This window comes from Monodon monoceros, unplaced genomic scaffold (assembly GCF_005190385.1).
Source record: "Monodon monoceros isolate NGI ecotype Baffin Bay Population unplaced genomic scaffold, NGI_Narwhal_1 Contig763_ctg1, whole genome shotgun sequence".
Classification (NCBI taxonomy): domain Eukaryota; kingdom Metazoa; phylum Chordata; class Mammalia; order Artiodactyla; family Monodontidae; genus Monodon; species Monodon monoceros.
Genome location: NW_021703175.1, coordinates 1 through 24,042, shown reverse-complemented (window position 1 = coordinate 24,042; position 24,042 = coordinate 1). Strand labels below are relative to the sequence as shown.

Sequence of the window (24,042 nt, the reverse complement as noted above, 5' to 3'; positions counted from 1 at the left end):
CGTACCCGTACCCTAACACTAACCCCTACCCTCATCCTAACCCGTACACTAACACTAACCCGTACCCTAAAACATACCCTAACTCTAAACGTTGTCATACTCTAAACTGTACCCTAAACAGTACCCGCTCCCTAACCCTTACCCTAACCGTACCCGCTCCCTAACCCGTACACTAACCGGTACCCTAATACGTATCCTAAACCTAACCCGTGGTCGGACCCTAACCTGTACCCTAAACCGTACCCATTCCCTAACACTAACCTAAACTTAACCCCTACCCTCATCCTAACCCGTACACTAACCCATACCCTAACCCTAACCCGTTGTCATACCCTAACCTGTACCCGAAACCATACCCATTCGCTAACCCTTACCCTAACACGTACCTTAATCCTAACCTGTACACTAACACTAACACGTACCCTAACCCGTTATCGTACGCTAACCTGTACCCTAAACCATATCCGTTCCCTACCCTAAATCTAACCCTTACCCTAACCCGTACCCTAACCCATCGTCATGCCCTATCCTGTACCCTAAACTGTACCCGTTCCCTAATCCTTACCCTTGACCTTACTGTTAACCACACTAATATCCTAACCTGTACACAAACACTAACCCATACCCTAACCCATACCCTATCTCTATCCCATTCTCATAGCCTAACCGGTACCCTAAACCGTACCCGTTCCCTAACGCTAACCCTAATCCTTACCCTAAACCTTACCCTAACCCATACCCTAATCCTAACCAATATACTAATACTAACCCATACCCTAACACATACTGTAAACCAAATCCCTCGTTGTACCCTAAACTGTACACTAAACCGCACCTGTTCCCTAATCCTAACTATAACCCTAAACCTTACGCCAAACCGTACCCTCATCCTAACCCGTACCCTAAGCTTAACCTGTTGTCGTACCCTAACCTGTACCCGTTCCCTAACCCTAACCCGTACCCTAACACGTACCCTAAGCCTAACCCATTGTCATAACCTAACTTGTACCCTAAACCGTACCCGTACCCTAACCCTTACTCTAACCTGTAACCTAATCCTAAACCATACACTAAAACTAACATGTACCCTAACCTGTTGTCGTACTCTTATCTGTACCCTAAACCATACCTGTTCCCTAACCCGTACACTAAACCTTACCCTAAGCCGTACACTAACCCCGTACCATAACACGTACGCTAACCCCAACCCGATGTCGTACACTAACCCGTACCCTAAACCGCACCCGTGCCCTAACCCTTACACTAACCTATACCCTAAAACGTATATGTTCCCTAACACCCTAACCTGTACCATAATCCTAACCCGTACGCTAACACTAGCCCGTAACTTAACACATACCCTAACTCTAACCCGTTTTTGTACCCTAACTGGTAACCTAAACCTTACCTGTTCCCTAACATTAACCTTAAACCTAATCCTAACCCGTACACTAACCCATACCCTAAACTTAACCTGTTGTTGTACACTAACCTGTACCCTAAACCATACCCGTTCTCTAACCCTAACCCTTACTCTGTTACTTGCACCCTGAATCTAACCCGTACACTAACACTAACCCGTACCTAAAACGTACCCTAATCCTAACCTGTTGTCATGCCCTAACCTGTACCCTAATCCATACCTGTTCCCTAACACTAACCCGAACCCAGACCCTAACCCTAACGCTAAACCTTACCCTAATCCTTACCCTAACATATACTCTAACCTGTACACTAACAGTAACCCATATCCTAACACATACCCTAACCCCTACCCGTTCCCTAACCTGTACCCTTACCCCAATCCATACACTAATCCTAACCTGTACACCAAAATTAACCTGTACCCTAACACATACCCTAACCTGTACCCTAAATCTCTTACCCTAACTCGTATGCTAATCCTAACCGGTACCCCAACACTAACACATACCTTAAACCTAACCCGTTGTCGTATCCTAACCTGTACCCTAAACCGTACCCGTTCCGTAACCATAACCCTAACCCTTCCCGTAACCCTTATCGTAACACGTACCCTAATCCTAACCCATACACTAACACTAACCGGTACCCTAACACATACCCTAAGCCTAACCCGTTGTCATACCCTAACCTGTACCCTAAACCATACCCGTTCTCTAACACTAATGCTAACCCTTACCCTAACTCGTATCCTAATTGTAACTAGTACACTAACACTAACCCATACCGTAACACGTACCCTAACCCTAAACTGTTATGGTACACTAACCTGTACCTTAAACCATACCCGTTCCCTAACTGTAACCCTAATCCTGACCCTTACCTTACCTTAACCATAACACTTACCCTTGCCCTAACCCGTACACTAACACTAACCTGTAACCTAAAACGCAATGCAACCCTAACCCATTGTCGTACCCTAAACTGTACCCTACACCATACCCATTCCCTAAGCCTAATCCTAACTCTAACCCTTACCCTAACCCATAACATAAACCTAACCTATACCCTAACACGTACCCTAACCCTAAACAGCTGTCGTAACCTAACCTGTACCCTAAACCGTACCCGTTCCGTAACCCTAACCATAACCCTTACCACAACCTGTACCCTAATACTAATTCATACACTAACACTAACATGTACCCTAACAGTACCCTAAACCAAGCCTGATCCCTAAATCTAACCGTTACTCTAATCCGTAACCTAATACTAACCTGTACACTAACAGTAACCCGTACCCTAACCCTAAGCTGTTGTCGTACACTAACCTGTACCTAAACCTCACCCATTCCCTAACCCTTACACTAACCCGTACCCTAACACTAACCCGTACCCGAACCATACCCTAATCCTAACCCATACACTAACACTAATCTGTACCCTAATAAGTACCCTAAGCCTAACCCGTTCTCTTACCCTAACCTGTACCTAAACCGTACCCGATCCCTAACCCTTACCCATGCGCTAATCCTAATCTGTATCGTACCCTAACACATACCCTAACCCATGTCCTACACTAACCTGTATCCTAAACTCTACCCATTCCCTAATCCTAACCATAACCCTTACCCAAACTGTACCCTAACCCTTACCCTAACTTGTATCCTAGTTGTAACCAGTACACTAACCCATACCCTAAACCATCGTACCCTAATCTGTACCTTAAACCGTACCCATTCCCTTAACCCTAACCCATTGTCATACCCTAAACTGTACCCTACACCATACCCGTTCCCTAACCCTAATTCTAACCCTTACCCTAACATGTACCCTAATCCTAAACCGTACACTAACACTTACCGTACCCTAACTCATACCCTAATCCGTTTTTGTACCCTAAACTGTACTCATTCCCTAATCTTATACCTAATCCTAACTCTAACCCTTACCCTAATCCGTACGCTAACACGTAAGTTAACACGTATCCTAACTCTAACCCGTTTTTGTACCCTAACTGGTACTCTAAATAAACCTGACAAGTTCCCTAACCTTAACCCTAACCCGTACAATAACACTAACCCATACACTAACATGTACCCTAACCCTAAACGTTATCCTAACCCTTACTCGTACCCTAAATCTAATCCATACACTAACACTAACCTGTACCTACCTAACACATACCCCAACACTAACCCGTTGTCATACCCTAAACTGTACCGTAAACCATACCTGTTCCCTAACCCTTGCCCTAATCTGTACCCTAACCTGTACCCTAAACCTAACCTTTACCCTAACCCATACCCTAATTCTAACCTGTAGACTAACCCATATCCTAACCCGTACCCTAACCTGTATCCTAATCCTAACCAATATACTAATACTACCCCATACCCTTACACGTGCTCCAGCCCAAATCCCTTGTTGTACCCTAAACTGTACACTAAACCGTACCTGTTCCCTAATCCTAACCATAACCCTAAACCTTATGCTAACACTAATCTGTACCGTAACACGTACCCTAAGCCTAACCTGTTGTCGTACCCTAAACTGTACCCTAAGCCATACCCATTCCCTAACTCTAACCCTTACCCTAACTGGTACCCTAATCCTTACACTAACACTAACCCGTACCCTAACAAGTACTGTAAGCCTAACTCGTTGTCGTACCCTAACCTGTACCCTAAACCTAACCAAAAACCCTTACCCTAACTCTTACCCAAACCGTACCCTAACCCGTTGTCATACCCTTACCTGTACCCTAAACCATATCAGTTCCCTAACCATAACCTTAACCCTTACCCTAACGCTTATTCTAATCCTAACCCGTTGTCGTACCCTAACCTGTACTGTAAACTGTACCAGTTCTCTAACCCTAAACCTAACCAAAACCCTTACCCTAATCCTAACCCGTACACTATACTAATCAGTACCCATAACATACTCTAAGCCTAACCTGTTGTCGTACCCTAACTTGTACCCTAAACCCTATCTTTTCCCTAATCCTAATGCTAACCCTTACCAGAAGCCTTACCCTAACCTGTACCCTAATCCTAACCCGTACGCTAACCCTAACCCATACCTTAACACTAACTCGTACCCTAACCATAACACATTGTTGTTCCCTAACGTTTTCTCTAAACTGTACTTGTTCCCTAAGCCGTACCCTAATCCTAACCCATATGCTAACACTAACCCATTCCCTAACACGTACCGTAATCCTAACCCGTTGTCGTACCCTAAACAGTACCTGTTCCCTAATGCTAACCCTAGCCTTATCCTAAACCTTACCCCAAACCGTACCTTAATACTAATCTGTACACTAACATGTACCCTAACACATACCCTAAACCTAACTCGTTGTAGTACCCTAACCCGTGCCCATTCCCTAACCCGTACACTAACACTAACCCGCTGTCATACACTGAACTGTACCTGTGCCCTAACCCTTACCCTAATGTGTACTCTAACACGTACCATAACTATAACCCATTGTCATATCCTATCCTGTACCCTAAAACGTATACATTCCCTAATCCTAATACCCTAACCTGCACAGTAATCCTAACCCGTACACTAACACCTGTAACTTAACGCGTACCCTAACTCTAACCCGTTTTCATACCCTAACCGGTAACGTAAACCTTACCCGTTCTCTAACCCTAACCTTAACCCTAATCCTAACCACACCCTAATCCTAACCCGTACACTAACACTGATCTGTACCCTAAACTGTACCTGTTCCCTAACCCGAACCCTTACTCTTACCCTAATCTGTACCGTAATCCTAAGCTATACACTAATACTAACCCATACCACAACATGTACCCTAACCCTAACCTGTTGTCATACACTAACCTGTACCCTAAACCGTATCAGTTCCCTAACAATAACCCTTACCGGAACCGTACCCTAATCCGAAGCTGTACACTAACGCTAATCCGTACCCTAAGGCTAACCCATTACCGTACCCTAACCTGTACCTAAACCGTACCCAAACCCTAACCCTAACCCGTACACTATTCCTAACCTGTACACCAAAACTAACCTGTACCCTAAACCGTACCCGTTCCCTAACTTGTACGCTAATCCTAACCCATACACTACCACATACCCTAACATGTACCCAAAACCTAATCCTTTGTCATAGCCTAACCTGTACCCTAAGCCGTATTCCTTCTCTAACCCTAATCCTAATCCTTAATCTAAACATAACCCTTACCCTAACCCATACCCTAACCCGTGCCGTAACCCTAACCTGTACCTTAAACCGTACCCGTTCCCTAACCGTTATGCTAACACTGACGCGTACCCTAAACACACGTAACCTAACCTTAACCTGTTGCCGTGCCCTAACCTGTACCCTGAAGCATACCTGTTTGCTAACCCTAAGCTGCTGTCATACCCTAACCTGTACCCTAAACTGTACCCATTCCGTAACCCTAACCCATGCCCTAATCCTAAACCGTACCCTAACACATACCCTAAGCCTAATCCGTTGTACCCTAACCTGTACCCTAAACCATACCCGTTCCCTAGCCCTAACCCTTACACTAACCATTTCCCTAACCGTATCCTAATACTAAACTGTACACTAAGACTAATCTGTACCCTAACGCGTACCCTAGCCCTAACACATTGTCGTACCCTTACCTGTATCCAAACCATACCCATTCCCTAGCCCTAACCCAAACCCATACCCTAAACCTAACCAGTTGTCGTACACTAACCTGTACCTGTTCCCTAACCCTTTCCTGAACCGTACTGTAATACTAACCCATACACTAACACTAATCTGTACCCTAACACTAACCCTTAACCTAAACCTTACCCTAACCCATACTCTAATCCTAGCTCATAAACTAAAACTAACCCATACCCTAACCCATTGTCATAACCTAACCTTTACCCTAAACCATACCCATTCCCTAAACTTAACCATTACCCTATCCCTTACCCTAACTGTACCCTAACCCGTACCCTAATCCTAGCCGTACACTAACCCTACTCCCTTGTTATACCGTAAACTGCACTCTAAACTGTATCCGCTCCCTAACCTGAACCTTAACCCTAAATCTAATCCTTACTCTAACACTTGCCCTAACCAGTACTCTAACCTAAACTGTACATTAACCTGTACCTTAACACGTACCCTAACTCAAACCCGTTTTTGTACCGTAACCTGTACACTAAACCGTACCCTAATCTTAACCCGTACACTAACACTAAGCCTTACCTTAGCACATACCCTAACCCTAAACCGTTTTCATACCCTAACCTGTACCTGAAACCGTACTGTTGCCTACCCATAAATCTAACCCTTACCCCAACCCATACCCAACCGTACAGTAACACTAATACGTACCCTAACCGTTGTCAGAACCTTACCTGTACCCTAAACCATACCCGTTCCCTAACCATAACTCTAACAATAACCCGTACCCTAACACGTGCCCTAACCCAAACCCGTTGTCATACCCTAACCTTTACCCCAAACCATTCGCGTACCCTAGCCCTAACCTTAATCCTAACCCGTACCCTAACCCGAACCCTAATCGTAACTGAAACACTAAGACTAACACGTACCCTAACACCTACCCTAAACCTAACCTGTTGTTCTACCATAATCTGTACCCTAAACTGTACCCGTTCCCCAACCCTAACCCTATCCCTAACCCCTTGTCATTCCCTAACCCTAAAGCTTACCGTAACCCAATCCTAACCTGAACACTAACCAGTACCCTAATCCTAACACACTGTCGTACCCTAACCTGTACCCTAAACTGCACCTGTTCCCTAACCCTTATCCATACACTAAAACTAATGGGTACCCTAACCCGTACCCTAATCCTAACCCATACACTAACACTCACCTATACCATAACACATACCCTAACCCACTGTCGTACACTTACCTGTACCCGTTCCCTAAACCTAACCCTTACCCTAACTTTACCCTAATTCTAACCCGTACACTAACACTAATCCATACCCTAACACGTATCCTAAGCCTAACCCGTTGTCCTACCCTAACCTACATCCTAAACCGTACCTAACCCTTACACTAACCCCTTGTCATTCCCTAACCCTTATCCTAAAGCTTACCGTAACCCGAACACTAACCAGTACCCTAATCCTAACACGTTGCCATACCCTAACCTGTATCCTAAACCATTCCCACTCCCTAACCATAATCCTAACCCTAACCTTAACGGTACCCTAATCCTACCCTGTACACAAACACTAATCCATACCCTAACAAGTACCCTAAGCCTAGCCCGTTGTAGTACCTTCACCTGTACCCTAAACCGTACCCGTTCCCTAACCCATACACTAACACTAGTCGGTACCCTAACATGTACCCTAAGCCTAACCTGTTGTCGTACCCAACGTGTAACCTAAACCGTACCCATTCTCTAACCCTTACCCATACACTAACATTAACCAGTATCCTAACACATACCCTAACCCGTACACTAACACTAAGCCATACCTTAACACGTACCCTAACCCATTTTCGTACCCTAAACTGTACCCGTTCCCTAACCCTGACCCTAACCAGTACCCTAATCCGAACCCATACACTAAAACTAACCCGTCTAAATCTAATCCTAAACCTAATCCTAAATCTAAAGGTAAGCCTAACCTGTTGTCGTACCCTAAGCTGTTCCCTAAACTGTACCTGTACCTATCCCTACTCCATACACTAACCTGTACCCTAACACATACCCTAAGCCTAACTCATTGTGGTACCCTAAACTGTACCCGTTTCATAACCTTAACCCTTACCCTAACCTTACCCTAACCCATACCCTAACACTATCCTGTTGTACTCTAACCTGTACCCTAAACCGTTCCCTACCCTAACACTAACCCGTACCCGAAATCTAACCAGTACACTAAGCCATACCTGTTCCCTAACGCTAAACCTAACCTGTACACTAACCCATTTCCTAATCCGTCGTTGTACCCTAAAGCGTACCCATCCCCAATTCTAACCCTAACCTTTAACCTGTACCCTAATCCTAAACCATACACTAACCTGTACCCTAACAGTAACCAGTTGTCATACCCTAAACCGTACATGTTCCCTAACCTTGACCTTACCATTAACTGTACCAATACCCTAACACGTTGTCGTACCTTAACCTGTACCCGATCCCTAACCGTTACTCTAACCCGTAACCTAATACCTGTACCCGTTCCCTAACCCTTACCCTAACTAGTATGCTATTCCTAACTGGTACACTAACCCCTACATTAAATCTAACCCGTTGTCGTACCCTAATCCTAACCCGTACACTAACCCATAGCTTAACACGTACCCTAACTCTCACCCGTTGTCGTACCCTAAACCGTACCCGTTCCCTATCCCTAACCCTTACAATGACCCTTAACCTAAACTGTACCCGTTCTCTAACCCTAACTCTAAATCTAATCCTTATCCTAACCCTTACCCTAACTGGTACCCTAATCCTAGCCCGTAAAACAACACTAACCCGTAGCTTAACACGTACCCTAAACCATACCAGTTCCCTAACCCTAATCATAATCTGTACACTAAAACTAATCCATACCCTAAAACGTACCCTAAACTGTACCCTTACCCTAACTCATATCCTAATCATAACCAGTACACTAACACTGACATGTACCCTAAACCGTTGTCATACCCTAACCTGTACCTTATATGGTACCTGATCCCTATCCCTAATCCTAACCCTTACGCTAACTTGTACCCTAATCTTAACCTGTACACCAACACTAACCCGCACCCTAACACGTACCCTAAACTTAACCCGTTGTCCTACTCTGACCTGTACCCTAAACCATACCCGTTCCCTAACTCTAACCTTAATCCTAACTCTTACCCTAACCATACTCTAATCTAACCAGTACACTTACACTAAGCCATACCCGTTCCCTAGCCCTAACCCGTACACTAATCCGTACTGTAACATGTACCCTAAGCCTAACCCACTGCAATACCCTAAACTGTACCCAATGCTAACGCTAACCCTAATCCTAAACAGTAAACTAAAACTAACCCTTACCCTAAACCGTTGTCGTACCCTAAACCATATCTGTTCCCTAACCCTAACCCAAATCCATTGTACCCCAAACTGTACCCTAAACCTTACACTAACCTGTACCCTCATCCTAACTCGTACACTAATGAATACCCTAACACAGACGGTATTGTCGTATCCTAACCTGCATGCTAAACTGTAACCGTTCCCTAACCCTACCCGTTGTCATACACTAACCTGTACCCTAAACCGCACCCATTCCCTAACCCTAACGCTTATCCTAATCCTAACCCGTACACTTACACTAACCTGTCCCCTAATCCTAACCATACACTAACGCGTACTCTAACACACAACCTAACCCGTTGTCATACCCTAACGTGTACCCTAAACCTTACACGTTCCCTATCCCTAACACTAACCCGTACCCTCAACCGTAGCGATCCCATAACACTACCCCTTACTGTAACCCATACCCTAATCCTAACACATACCCTAACTCTACACCATTGACGTACCTTAAACCTTACCCGTTCCCTGTCCCTAACCCATTGTACCCTAAACAGTACCCTAACCATAACACATTGTCATTCCCTAACCCTAACCCATACACTAACCCATTCCCTAACACGTACCCTAAGCCGTACCTGTTCCCTAACGCTAACCCTAAACAGCCTTACCCCAAACCTTACGCTATTCCATACCCTAATCCTAACCCATACCCTAACCCAAACTCCTTGTTGTATCCTAAAGTATACCCTAAACTACCTGTTTCCTAACTCTACCCCAACCCTAAACCTTACGCTAACCCGTACCCTAACCCAAACCCATACACTAACACATACCCTGAGCCTAACCCATTGTCATACATAACCCGTAGCCTAAACCGTACCCATTCCCTAATCCTAACCTGAACCTTAAACCTTACTCTAACCTGTACCCTAACACTAATGAGCACCCTAACACATACGCTAACCCGTAACTTAACACATACCCTAACTCTAACCCATTTTCGTACCCTAACCAGTACCCTAAACCTTACTGGTTCCCTAACCCTTACCCTAACACTTATCCTAACCCTTACACTACCAAGTACCCTAACCCGTTGTCGTACCCTAACCTGTACTGTAAACCGTACCAGTTCTCTAACCCTAAACCTAACCAAAACCCGTACCCGATCCGTACCCTAATCCTAACCCGTACACTATACTAATCGGTACCCATAACATACTCTAAGCCTAACCTGTTGTCATACCCTAACTTGTACCCTAAACCCTATCCTTTCCCTAATCCTCACCCTTAACCTAACCCTTACCAGAAGCCTTAGCCTAACCCGTACCCTAATAACACGTTGTTGTACCCTAACCTGTACCCTAAACCGTACCTGTTCCCTAATGCTAACCCTAACCTTACCCTAATACTAATCCGTACACTAACATGTACCCTAACACATACCCTAAATCGTTTTAGTACCCTAACCTGTAACCTAAACCATGCCCATTCCCTAACCCATACCCTAACACTAACCTGCTGTCATACACTAAACTGTACCCTAAATCGCACCCGTGCCCTTACCCTAACGCGTACCCTAATCCTAAACCGTATACTAACAATGACCCGTACCCAACACATACCATAACTATAACCCATTGTCATATCCTATCCTGTACCCTAAAATGTATACATTCCCTAATCCTAACCCCTACACTAACCCGTAACTTAACCCATACACTAACACTGAACCGTACCCTAACCCATATGCTAATCCTAACCCATACACTAACACATACCCAAAACCTAACCCTTTGTCATACCCTAACCTGTACCCTAAGCCGTACTTGTTCCCTAACCCTTACTCTAAATATAACCCTTACACTAACCCATACCCTAAAATGTACCCTAACCCGTTGTTGTACCCTCAGCTGTACCCTAAACCATCCCCTAACCCTTACCCTAACCGTACACTAACACGTAACCTAACCTTAACCCAAATCCTCACCTTAACCCGTACCCTAACCAGTACCCTCATCCTAACCCATATGCTAATACTAACCCATACCCTAACCCAAACCCATTGTTGTACCCCAAACTGTACCCTAAACCGTATGCTAACCCGTATCCTCACCCTAAACTGTACGCTAACACTAACCCATTGTCGTACCCTAACCCATACCTGTTCCCTGAAACTAACCCTAACTCTAACCCTTACCCTAACACGTACCCTAAACTGTACTGTAATCCTAACCCGTACACTAACACTAATCTGTACCCTAACACGTACCCTAAGCCTAACCCATTGTCATAACCTAACCTTTACCCTAAACCATACCCATTCCCTAAACTTTACCATTACCCTATCCCTTACCCGTACCCTAATCCTAGCCGTACACTAACCCTACTCCCTTGTTATACCGTAAACTGCACTCTAAACTGTATCCACTCCCTAACCTGAACCTTAATCCTAAATCTAATCCTTACTCTAACACTTACCCTAACCAGTACCCTAACCTAAACTGTACACTAACCCGTACCCTAACACATTGTCATACCCTAACCTATACCTGAAACCGTACCCGTTCCCTAACCATAACTCTAACAATAACCCTAACCTTACTCCTATCCTAATGCGTACACTAATACTAATCCATACCTAACACGTACCCTAAACCGTACCCATTACCTAATCGTAACCGACGCACTAACATGTACCCTAACCTGTTGTCGTGCCTTAACCTGTACCCTAAACGGTGCCCTAATCCTAACCCGTACCCTAACACATACCTTAAACCTAACCTGTTGTTCTACCATAATCTGTACCCTAAACCGTAGCCATTCCCCAACCCTAACCCTTACTCTTACCCTTAAACTTACCCGCACCAATATCCTAACCCATACCCTAATCCTAACACGTTGTAGTACCCTAATCTGTACCCTAAACCATTCCCTAACCATAATCCTAATCCTTACCTTAACGGTACCCTAATCCTACCCCATGCACTAACACTAATCCGTACCCTAAGCCTAACCCATTGTAGTACCCTAACACGGACCCTAACCCAAACCCACTGTTGTACCCCAAACTGAACCCTAACCCAAAACCTTACGCTAACCCATACCCTAACCTGTACCCTAAACCATTCACATTCCCTACCCTAACCCGTGCCAAAATCTAACCGGTACACTAACACCCGTACCGTAACACCTACCCTAATCCATTGTCGTACCCTAAACTGTAACCTAACCCATACCTGTTCCCTAACTCTTACCCTAACCCATAAACTAAGCCTAACCCGTTGTCGTATCCTAACCTGCACCCTAAACCATACCCGTTCCCTAACCCTTAACCCATACCCTAATCCTAACCTGTAAAGTAAAACTAATCCATACCCTTACCCTAACCCTAACCTGTACCCTAAACCGTACCCATAACCTAACCCATACCCTAACATGTACCCTAACCCGTTGTCGTACCCTTGTACCTTAAACTGTACCCGTTCCCTACACTAAACTTAACCCTTACACTAATCCATACCCTACATCTAACCCGTATCCTAAAACGTACCCTAATCCTAACCCGTACGCAACACTAACTCATACCCTAACGCATACCCTATCCCTAACCCCATGTCGTACCCTAACCTGTACCCTAAACCTCACCCTTAACCTAACCCTTACCCATCCACTATTCTGTACCCTAACACGTACACTAACCCATAGCTTAACACGTACCCTAACTCTAACCTGTTTTTGTACCCTAACCGGTAACCTAAACCTTACCCATTCCCTAACCTTAACCATAATCCTAACCCTTACCCTAACCTGTACCCTAAACCGTACCCGTTCAGTAACGTTAACCCTAACCCGCTGTCATACCCTAAGCTGTACCTTAAACCGTACCTGTTCCCTATCCCTAACCCTTACCCTAACCCATACACTAACATTAACCCATTCCCTAAAACGTACCCTAATCCTATCCCGTTTTTGTACCCTAAACTGTACCCATTCTCTAACCCTAACTCTAACTCTTATCCTAACCCTTACCCTAACTGGTACCCTAATCCTAGCCCGTAAAACAACACTAACCCGTAGCTTAACACGTACCCTAACCCGTTGTCGTACCCTAATCTGTACTCTAAACCATACCAGTTCCCTAACCCTTACCCTAACTCGTACCCTAATCATAACCTGTACACTAACACTAATCCATACCCTAAAACGTACCCTAAACCTAACCAGTACCCGTTCCCTAACACTAACCCTTACCCTAACTCGTATCCTAATCATAACCAGTACACTAACACTGATGCGTATCCTAACACGTACCCTAAACCGTTGTCGTACCCTAACCTGACCTTATATGGTACCCGATCCCTATCCCTAACCCTTACGCTAAAACCATACCCGCTCCATAACCCTAACTCTAACCCTCACCTTTACGCTAACCCTTATCCTAACCCATACACTAATGCTAACCCCATACCCTAACCCTTACACTAAGTCGTACCCTAATCCTAACCCGTACACTAACACTAATCTGTACTGTAACATGTACCCTAAGCCTAACCTGCTGTAGTACCCTAAACTGTACCCAACGCTAACACTAACCCTAACCCTTACCATAACCCACACCATAATCCTAAACAGTAAACTAACCCATACCCTAACATGTACCCTAACCCTAAACCGTTGTCGTACCCTAACCTGTACCCTAAACCGTACCCTAATCCTAACCCGTACACTAACGAATACCCTAACACGTACGGTAACCCATTGTTGTATCCTAACCTGCATGCTAAACTGTAACCGTTCCCTAACCCTACCCATTGTCATACACTAACCTGTACCCTAAACCGCACCCATTCCCTAACCCTTACCCTAATTATAACCTGTACACTAACACTAACCTGTACCCTAATCCTTTGTTGTACCCTAACCTGTATCCTAAACCGTACCTGTTCCCTAACCCTTACCCTAACACGGACCCTAACCCGAACCCAAAACCTTACACTAACCCATACCCTAACACGTATGCTAACCCATTGTCATAACCTAACCTGCACCCTAAACCTTACCGGTTCCCTAACCTTAAACCTAACCCATACCCTAAACCTAATCCGTACCCTAACACATACCCTAACCTGTACCCTAAACCGTACCCATTCCCTAACCCTTACCCTAACTTTACCCTAATCCTAAGATGTACCCTAAACCTAATACGTTTTGGTACCCTTACCTGTACCGAAACCGTACCCATTCCCTAGCCCTAACCATAACCCTTACCCTAACCGTACCCTAATCCTAAACCATACACTAACACTAGTCCGTACCCTAACGGGTACCCTAAACCGTACCTAACCCTTAACCTAACCCATACCCTAACCCGTTGTCGTATCCTAACCTGTAACCTTAACCGTACCCGTTCCCTAACCCTAAAACTAAATCTAATCCTTACCCTAGCCCATACCCTAATCCTAACCTGTACACTAACGCCCATACCTTAACACATACTCTAACCTGTACCCTAACCCGTGCCCGTTTCGTAACCCTAACACTCACCCTTACCCTAACCCATACACTGACACTAATCCGTACCCTACGCCTAACCTGTTGTTGTACCCTAACCCGAACCGCACCCTAATCCTAACCCGTACACTAACACTAGTTGGTACCCTACGCCTAACCTGTTGTTGTACCCTAACCCTTAACCTAACCTGTTGTGCCATAACCTGTACCCATTCCCTAACCAAAACCCTTACCCGAACCTCACCCTAATCCTAACCCGTACACTAACACTAGTTGGTACCCTAACACGTACCCTAAGCCTAACCCGTTGTCGTACCCTAACCTGTACCCGTTCCCTAACCCTAACGCTAACCCTTAACCTAACACTAAGCCGTACTTTAACACGTACCCTAAACTGTACCCGTTCCGTAACCCTTACCCCCCCACCCGCCATGCATTCCTTTCAACAGACATGGCTGAACCCTTCTAGAGCCCTCTTGCTCATCCCTGGTGACTCTAACTCCAATGTCAAACATTAATACAGATTTTTTTGCCAAATGTCTCTTGCACTGTTTAGCAGAAAAAATTCTACCATGAATTTCCTTTGTCCTCAAACATAAGTAAATTAACAGAATATTAATAGCAATTTTTTTTTTTTTGGCTGAGTTGGGTCTTCGTTGCTGTGTGTGGGCTTTCTCTAGTTGCGGCGAGCGGGAGTTACTCTCTGTTGTGGTGTGTGGCTTCTCATTGCAGTGGCTTCTCTTGTGGAGCACGGGCTCTAGAGCGCAGGCACAGGAGTTGTGGCGCAGGGCTGGGATCTTCCCGGACCAGGGATCCAACCCATGTCCCCTGCATTGGCAGGCGGATTCTTAACCATTGAGCCACCAGGGAAGTCCCACGAACAATCATTGACAATACTAATTTCAAAAAGATCACGAAACCCCAAAAGAACTTATTAATTTAAAAACAGTTATAGGGACTTCCCTGGTGGCGCGGTGGTTAAGAATCTGCCTGCCAACGCAGGGACATGGGTTCATGCCCTGGCCTGGGAACATCCCACATGCCGCAGAGCAACTAAGCCATGCGCCACAACTACTGAGCCTGTGCTCCGCAACAAGAGAAGCCACCACAATGAGAAGCCCGTGCACCACAACAAAGAGTAGCCCCTGCTTGCCACAACTAGGCCCGGGCACAACAATGAAGACTCAGTGCAGCCATAAATAAAAAAATTTATAAAAAAAAAAGAAAAATTTTATTAAAAAAATTAAAACAGTTATATAAGTAGCATATACTCAGTGAAAAAGAATTCAAAAAAAATTTTTATAAGAAGTCCAAACCCTTTTCTGGGGGAGCCACTGTTAGAAGTTTGGAATATATGACTCTAGAATCTTTCAGTATTCATACAAATTTATGTTTATGCACGTGCAAAAAATTATTCAAAGTAATTTAAAAGAAACAAAAGAACCCATGAAAATAAAAATAGGTGCATCTCCACCTTGCTAAAACTTGTAGACAGTTTTAAGTGACCATGTACCTACGTGGTGAACACAACTTTGAAAGGGCAGGCAGAGCAAATGCCCTGTGAGGACCATATATTTCACTGAGAGTATTGATGTCATGGTAAATGTTGGAATTATAGTGGAGAATGATAAGTTATTGTACATGTTTGTAATGGATAATTTCCTGATAAAAATCAGTTCTTAAAAATACCATGTTACTTGCACTTAGGAATAAATCCATTATGAGACAGAACAGTTATATGATTAAAATAAAAAGTCAAAGCCACAGTGAGATACCACTTCACATCCATTAGGGTGGCTACTCCTATCAAGAAAAACAGAAAATAACAAGTGCTGGAGAGGATATGGAGAAATTGGAAAACTTATGCATTGCTAGTGGGAATGTAAAATGGTACAGCCCCTGTGGAAGACAATAAGGCAGTTCCTCAAAAGGTTAAATATAGAATTACCAAATGTTTCAGCAATTCTACTTCTAGGTATGCACTACCCAAAAGAATTGAAAGCAGGAACTCAAATGGGTATTTGTACACCAATGTTCACAATAGCCAAAAGGTGGAAACAACTCAAATGTGTCAGTAGATGAGAAGATAAACAAAAGGTGGTATATACGTACAATGTTAAAAGGGAATGATACTGTAACATGGATGAACCTTGAAAACATTATGCTAAGTAAGTGAAACAAGCCAGATACAAAAAGATAATTATATGATTCCACTTGCATGAGTTATCTAAAATAGGCAGTCATAGAGAAAAGAAGATAAAGGTTAGTAGTAGGGATTGGGGGGGGAATGGGGAATTATTGTTTAATGGGTACAGAGTTTCAGTTTGGGATGATGGAAAGTTCTGGAGATAGATAACAGTGGCAGTTGGACCACACTGTAAATGTACTTAATGTCACTGCTCTGTACACTTAAAAGTGATTTAAATGGTGAATTTTGTTATGTATATTTCACTACAATTAAAAAATATATAAGAAGCAAGTTTTTGTGTTAGACTTTATGGAATTCATGATTCTCTGCACTCACGAGGCACCTTCACTTTACTGCCCAGATTTGTAATTTCGGCTAAAGAGCAATATCTGTTGATGAGAATAGCAAAGCAAACCAAAATGGGTCAGGACTAAATTTACTTTGATTTCAATGCTGTTATTCCTGCCAGGAAAAATACAGGATAAGCAATAAAAGATTATTTTGGATTTGAAAAAGCTGGGGGGTAAAAATAAAGAAAATCCAAGGCAGTTATTTGAAGAGGCACACTGAAAAATCATAAAATAATTATAAGGTGGATCTTGACATATACATAGAAAAGGCAAAGCATCTATTTTACTTAAAAGAAAACTTACGTCCATGATGGTTACAGGGATGTCCCGAATTTTATGAGGTTCCACATAAGAATTTTGACAATTCAGGGTAAGTCTTGAAGCCAGTTCACTCTGCCCCAAACTTTCCAGCTGCAGAAAGAAACAAACAAAGTGAATTTTTTAAAAATTAATTTTGTTTTGTACATTTACATTAAATCCACAGATAATATCGGTGCTTAGAAAGGTGGTATTATGTGTGGTGGGGCCAGTATGGTCACCACTGAGGAAACACAGTGTATTTGAGACCATAACTGGGCCTTGCAAGTGGTGACATTTTTCTATTCTGGGCACCTGGCCTTCCACAGCCCTCAACCTGAGCCGACTCTTCCACCAGGTGCCTGTGGGCGCCAAGCCAATTCCAGCAGCTCCAAGACAGGTAGACATTTAAGTAGAGGCCTCCGAAGAAAAACATCTATCCCAGTAGTCCCTAAATGCAAGTCCACAGACCTGCTCCATCACACTTACCTGGGGAGGTGGAAGAGGAGGGGTGAGGTAAAAACACAGATTCCCAGCGCCCTCGGCCAGGGATTCTAGTTCAATGGTCTGGTGTGAGGCCTTAGAATCTGTATTTTTAAAAGCTCCCCCAAGTGATTCTGATGAATTACTCAGCAGCAGGAATATCTGTCTGGATGTAGTAAAGTTAATATGGAAGAACGCTTAACAAATACCTCTGGTACACAGTGAGACAGGTATTTCTTCAGGAACCAAGCAGACATGAAAATTCTGAGTACAAGGTGTCCCCACCCCAAGGCCATGATCCTTACCCTGTCCACCATGAAATCAATGGCATCAGCCATCATAGGGTCCACTGGGCCAGATGAAAAGTTTCCAAGAACTATTTTTTTGAGCATAAATGACGGCATCAGCCAAAAGCTGTTAAAAAAAAAAAAAAAGACCTGATAATTTAAATTTCCAAGACTACACATAAATGGCAAATATTCATTCAACACTGAAGCTTCGTATTAGCTAGGTACTTGGGACCTAGAGATTAAAAAAAACCTAGTCTCTTCCTTTTAAAGAGCTAGTTTTGAAGCATCTAGTTTTCGTATACATTTTCTCAAGCTCCGAGTTATGGTTTAATATCCAACTTTTGGGGATTTGGAATAATTATAAGCAATATTTCAAAAATGCCTTTACAGAGGTAGACATTCTGATGATTCCAAGATTTTATTTTCTATTTGGTCTTATTCCAATGACTAACCTATTTGTGGTAAACTGAACACTTACCATATCAACCTTAAGGTTTATATCACCTTTTGATTAAAGATAGATTTCAAGATAGGAAAATCAGAGTTATTATACCTCCTATTGCTACTACTGGGTTCAATTGGGCTAATTCAAGGCAATTCAATCTTTATGTATTTCTATATGTGATCTGTCATTAGTATTTACTCCACTAATTACACTGAGAGCCATTATACAGGGTAAACATGAATTTCTCTACCCTATGCTGAAAATGACTTATAAAAGGTATAGACCAGGGACTTCCCTGGTGGTCCAATGGTTAAGACTCCATGCTTCCAATGCAGGGCACATGGGTTCGATCCCTGGTTGGGGAACTAAGATCCCACAGGCCGCAGCCAAAAAAAAAAAAAAAAACCCACAAAACACGTGCAGACCACCTTCTGATGCACAGTCTCAGTGGGCTTCCCTCACAAGGACCAGACAGCCATCTTTCAGTCACCTTCAGTGATATTTCTAAGTTCTCTACCCCACAGCTCCTTATCTTCTAAAGGTGATGCTGCCTAGGTGTGCTCTGTAGAGAGCGCATCCTCCTGGCTCTGTTTGCCCCTGCAGCCTCTGTGTGGCACAAGGTAAGCACTCAGACATTTGATAAAAAGTAGCTGATATGCAAAAGCACAAACGAAGTGGGGGAAGTCTTGGCTTCTGACAATTAAAGCATGAAAAATCATCAAAAATAATCAATGACTTAGTGCATTATCTGGACATGAAGTATCTGTGTCTGATGTATACAAGAAATTGCTGCATGAATGCTGAGTAAACAACTGAGAAAATATCAGGAGAAATATTTTTAAAATCAGAGTGAATGTTGAGTAGATGTGAAAACCATGAAAACAGTGTTTACCTAGAACATTATATGAAAACCAATCTGATCACACAGGTAGGTTTAGTTACTAGGTTGCTTTCTGCGGTAGAGCCTAGCCTTGCTAGCAATGAAAGAAATATCATGAAGTCAGCTTTAAGGTACCATTAGACATCTATCAAGTTAATTAAAATGATAAAATCAGTAAAGGGATGGCTCAGAGGAAACAGGTACCCCACTAGTTGCCCCGCAAAGCATTCCGCCATTTCCATCTTTCTAAAAAGCAGACTAACGTTGTAAAAGTGTTAAGATGTGCAGAACATCTGCTGACAGACTAAATGCTCTAATCTCTCCCTTTTGAGGAACATATCTCAAGAAAATAACTCAGAAAGGGAAGGAACAAAAGTAATTTATACAAAGATTTACAGTAGAACATGATGAAAAATTGCGAGAAGCCAAAGGCCTTAAAAAACTACAACAGGACTGTGTACACAAAATACTAAGTGGAGCAAGCAGAACACAGTATCAGTTACATATGCACTAAACTGTAAAGGCATGTGAACGTATAGTAAATAAAGCTAGACAATGATTTAGAGTAGTGGAAACAACTGAATTTAGAACTCTTTCAATTCTTTTCTTTTCCAAAGGTGATTGTTTCTAATTTTAAAAGCCAGGACACAAGTATATATGGCCTCTCCCTCCCTAATGCATCGAAAAACCAAAAGCCAACATTTTCAAAATTCCACTGAAAATAAAAAAATGTTGGTTGAATGTTTACATTCTTACCTGTTTGCAGTCCATGTTTGGTTAAAGATAGAAGTGTCACTGAAGGAATTGCAGAGGATGAGAGAATGGACTCTGGGAGATTTGTGAGTGTATTCAGCAAACTTCTGGGCCAAAAAGCCTCCCAAAGAAGCCCCAAAGAGATGAACCTAATTGGAAACAAACACAAGGATCCTAAAAACAATGATCTTGAAGTATCAAAAAAAATTGTTTTAATTATCACCAACCACAGAATACAATGTCATCACCAGTCATTAGACTGAAATATTTACAGCAGTTAGAAGTTTAGAAAATATTGTATTTAAATGCAATGTCTACAGCCTGTCAAGAAAAAATACAACTGTGCATATAAATTACACAAGTTAAAAAATATTATTCATAGATTACATTAGAAAATTAAACTACTTTGTCATTTCTGTTTAAGAAAACTGATTCGGTAATTCCACTCCTAGACATGTACCCAAGAGAACTGAAAACATCTGTCTACACAAAAACTTGTATAAGAATGTTCACAGCAACATTACTCATAATACCTAACCAATGGAAACAAACCAAATGATGAATGGATAAATAAAATGTGTTATATCCATACAATGGGATATTATTTGACAATAAAAAGGAATGAAATATTGATATAATCTGCAACACTGATGAACCCTGAAAGTGTTATGCTAAGTGAAAAAAGCCAGTCACAAAAGACCACAGATTACATCATTCCAGTTACATAAAATATCCAAAATAGGCAAATCCATAGAAACAGGGCTCCAGGGAGGAAGGGTGGGGAGTGGCTGCTAAGTATGGGGTTTCTTTTTGGGGTGGAAAAATGTTCAAAAATTGACTGTGGTGATGGTTGTACATACTGTGAATATATTAAAAAACAGTGAATTATACACTTTAAAAGGGTAAACTGTACAGTATGTGAATTCTATCTCAAAAGAGCTGTTATTAAAAAATAAAAGACAACACCAGACTTAACAATGTATCAACAAATGTTTCATTAAAATCACATGTGAGTAATTAGTTTCAAGGGACTCACTTTATCCAACTGTAAATGGTCTAAAAGTTTTCTGAATCCATCACAGAATTCAAGATGGTCCCAATAAACTGGATACTGCAACTAGAATAATAACAATAAATTTAAAGTTTATTTTAAAAACTGTAGAGGTAAAATACAACTCATATATATCTGAAAAATTTAGGACTTTCATAATAGCATTTCTCATTTGCTTAATCTCTGCTCCTTATTCAAAATATGTGGAAAATAAGCTCTCATCTTATCCTCAACTTCAAAATTCACATTTTCTCTAAAAGAACAATTTAAAAAATAAAAAAGCACACTTTAGTGATATTATGTACACAATTTTAAGTCACATCAATTTCCTTTCCAAATAGCTAAGAAACTCGGAGGTTCAAGGATGAACAGAGCAGAACCCATTCAAATAAAGAAATTCTTTTTCCCCTTTAAACCAATTTCGTTCTGAATTATGGCTCAGGAGAACTAGAAATAAAATCTGTTCTAAGGAGAGTTTCCTCTCTTTCTGGTAGCATTTCTTTAAGGCAGTATTCAATAAAATTGTTCCTCTACTTTTAATGACTTAGTCATTCTATCTGATTTCTTGTAGTACTTTTGTTTGTGACCAAAAATTTCAGATGCTTGACCCTAAGTAGCCTATTAATGTTGACAATAATGAAGAAAAAGAAACACAAGTCATTAATTCCTTTCTAGGAGACTCAGGCTTGTCACCTAAGAGTTCCCCTCTCTTTAATACCTGTAAAACCCATCTTAAAGGCTTGCTGTTTTAAGTACTTAGATTCATTTTGCCATTGACATATCACTGGGATAGATACTGCCATGTAAATTATGGGATAATTTCAGATATGATGTAATATGTTACTTTTACTATTAAAATTCCACTTGTGGATAGGATTCCACTTTTCTGAAGCAGGATGGAGAACAGACTCTCCTAACTGCAAATTTGAGAATTTGAGTCATATGACAGCCTAAAAGAAAGGAGATGACATTTTTATGAATCCTTTAATTTAAAAATGTCTGTGCCTTACGGAGTGTAGCAGAGCTGAGGTGTCAAGCACAGCCATTTCACACTAGAAACTCTGGCTTGAAGTACCAGGTGGAAGGCCTCTGCATGCAGGACTCTATGAGCAAGTGAGACTGGAAGCACAAAGGGGAAAAAAAAAAACTGGAGACAAGATGGTGGAGTAGAAAGACTTGAGCTCACCTCCTCTTATGAAAACACCAAAATCACAACTAACTGCTGACAAAAAAAACTTAAGCCTACCAAAAAAGATATTCTATACCCAAAGACAAAGAAGCCATAACGAGACACCTGCGGAACAGAGACCACAAACACAGAAAATTAGACAAAATGAGATGCAGAGAAATATGTTCCAGATGAAAGAACAAGACAAAACCCCAGAAGAACAACTAAGTGAAGTGGAGATAGGCAAGCTACCTGAAAAAGAATTCAGAGTAATGATAGTAAAGATGATCTAAGATCTTGGTAAAAGAATGGAGGCACAGATTGAGAAGATACAAGAAATGTTTAAGAAAGAGCTAGAAGCTTTAAAGAACAAACAAACAGAGATGAACAATACAACTGAAATGAAAAATAGAATAGAAGGAATTGATAGCAAAATAAATGAGATAAAAGAACGAATAAGTGAGTTGTAAGACAGGTTGGTGGAAATCACTGCTGCAGAACAGAATAAAGACAAAAGAATGAAAAGAAATGAGGACAGTCTGAGAGATCTCTGGGACAACATTAAACACACCAACATTCACATTATAGGGGTCCCAGAAGAAGAGGGAGAGAAAGGGCCTGAAAAAATATTTGCAGAGATAATAGCCAAAAACTTCCCTAACATGGGAAAGGAAACACTCAAATCCAGAGAGTTCCATATAGGATAAACCCAAGGAGGAACACACCAAGAAATGTATTAATCAAATTTATAAAAATTAAAGACAAAGTATTAAAAACAACAAATCATATACAAGGACTCCCCATATGGTTATCAGCTGATTTTACAGCAGAAACTCTGCAGACCAGAAGGGAGTCGCACAATATATTTAAAGTGATGCAACCCAGAATACTCTACCCAGCAAGGCTCTCACTCAGATTCTACGGAGAAATGAAAAGCTTTATGGACAAGCAAAAGCTAAGAGAATTCAGCACCACCAAACCTGCTTTACAACAAATGCTAAAGGAACTTCTCTAGATGGAAAAGAAAGGCCACAACTAGAAACAAGAAAATTACAAACGGGAAAGTTCACCAGTAAAGGCAAACATACAGTAAAGGTAGGAAATCATCCACGCACAAATATGATATGAAAACCAGCAATCATGGGACTTCCCTGGTGGT

The 24,042-nt window shown here is 42.1% G+C and overlaps 1 protein-coding gene across 1 annotated transcript; it reads right to left on the bottom strand.

Moving 5' to 3' along the window:
• Window positions 1-17,803: 17,803 nt before the first annotated feature.
• LOC114891402 (maspardin) lies at window positions 17,804-23,009 on the bottom strand (the record flags this gene model as incomplete). Its single annotated transcript, XM_029215563.1, has 5 exons — window positions 17,804-17,927; window positions 18,602-18,710; window positions 20,668-20,813; window positions 21,701-21,781; window positions 22,962-23,009. Coding segments are annotated over 5 exons (508 nt in total), but the record flags the coding sequence as incomplete, so codon positions are not given.
• Window positions 23,010-24,042: the final 1,033 nt, after the last annotated feature.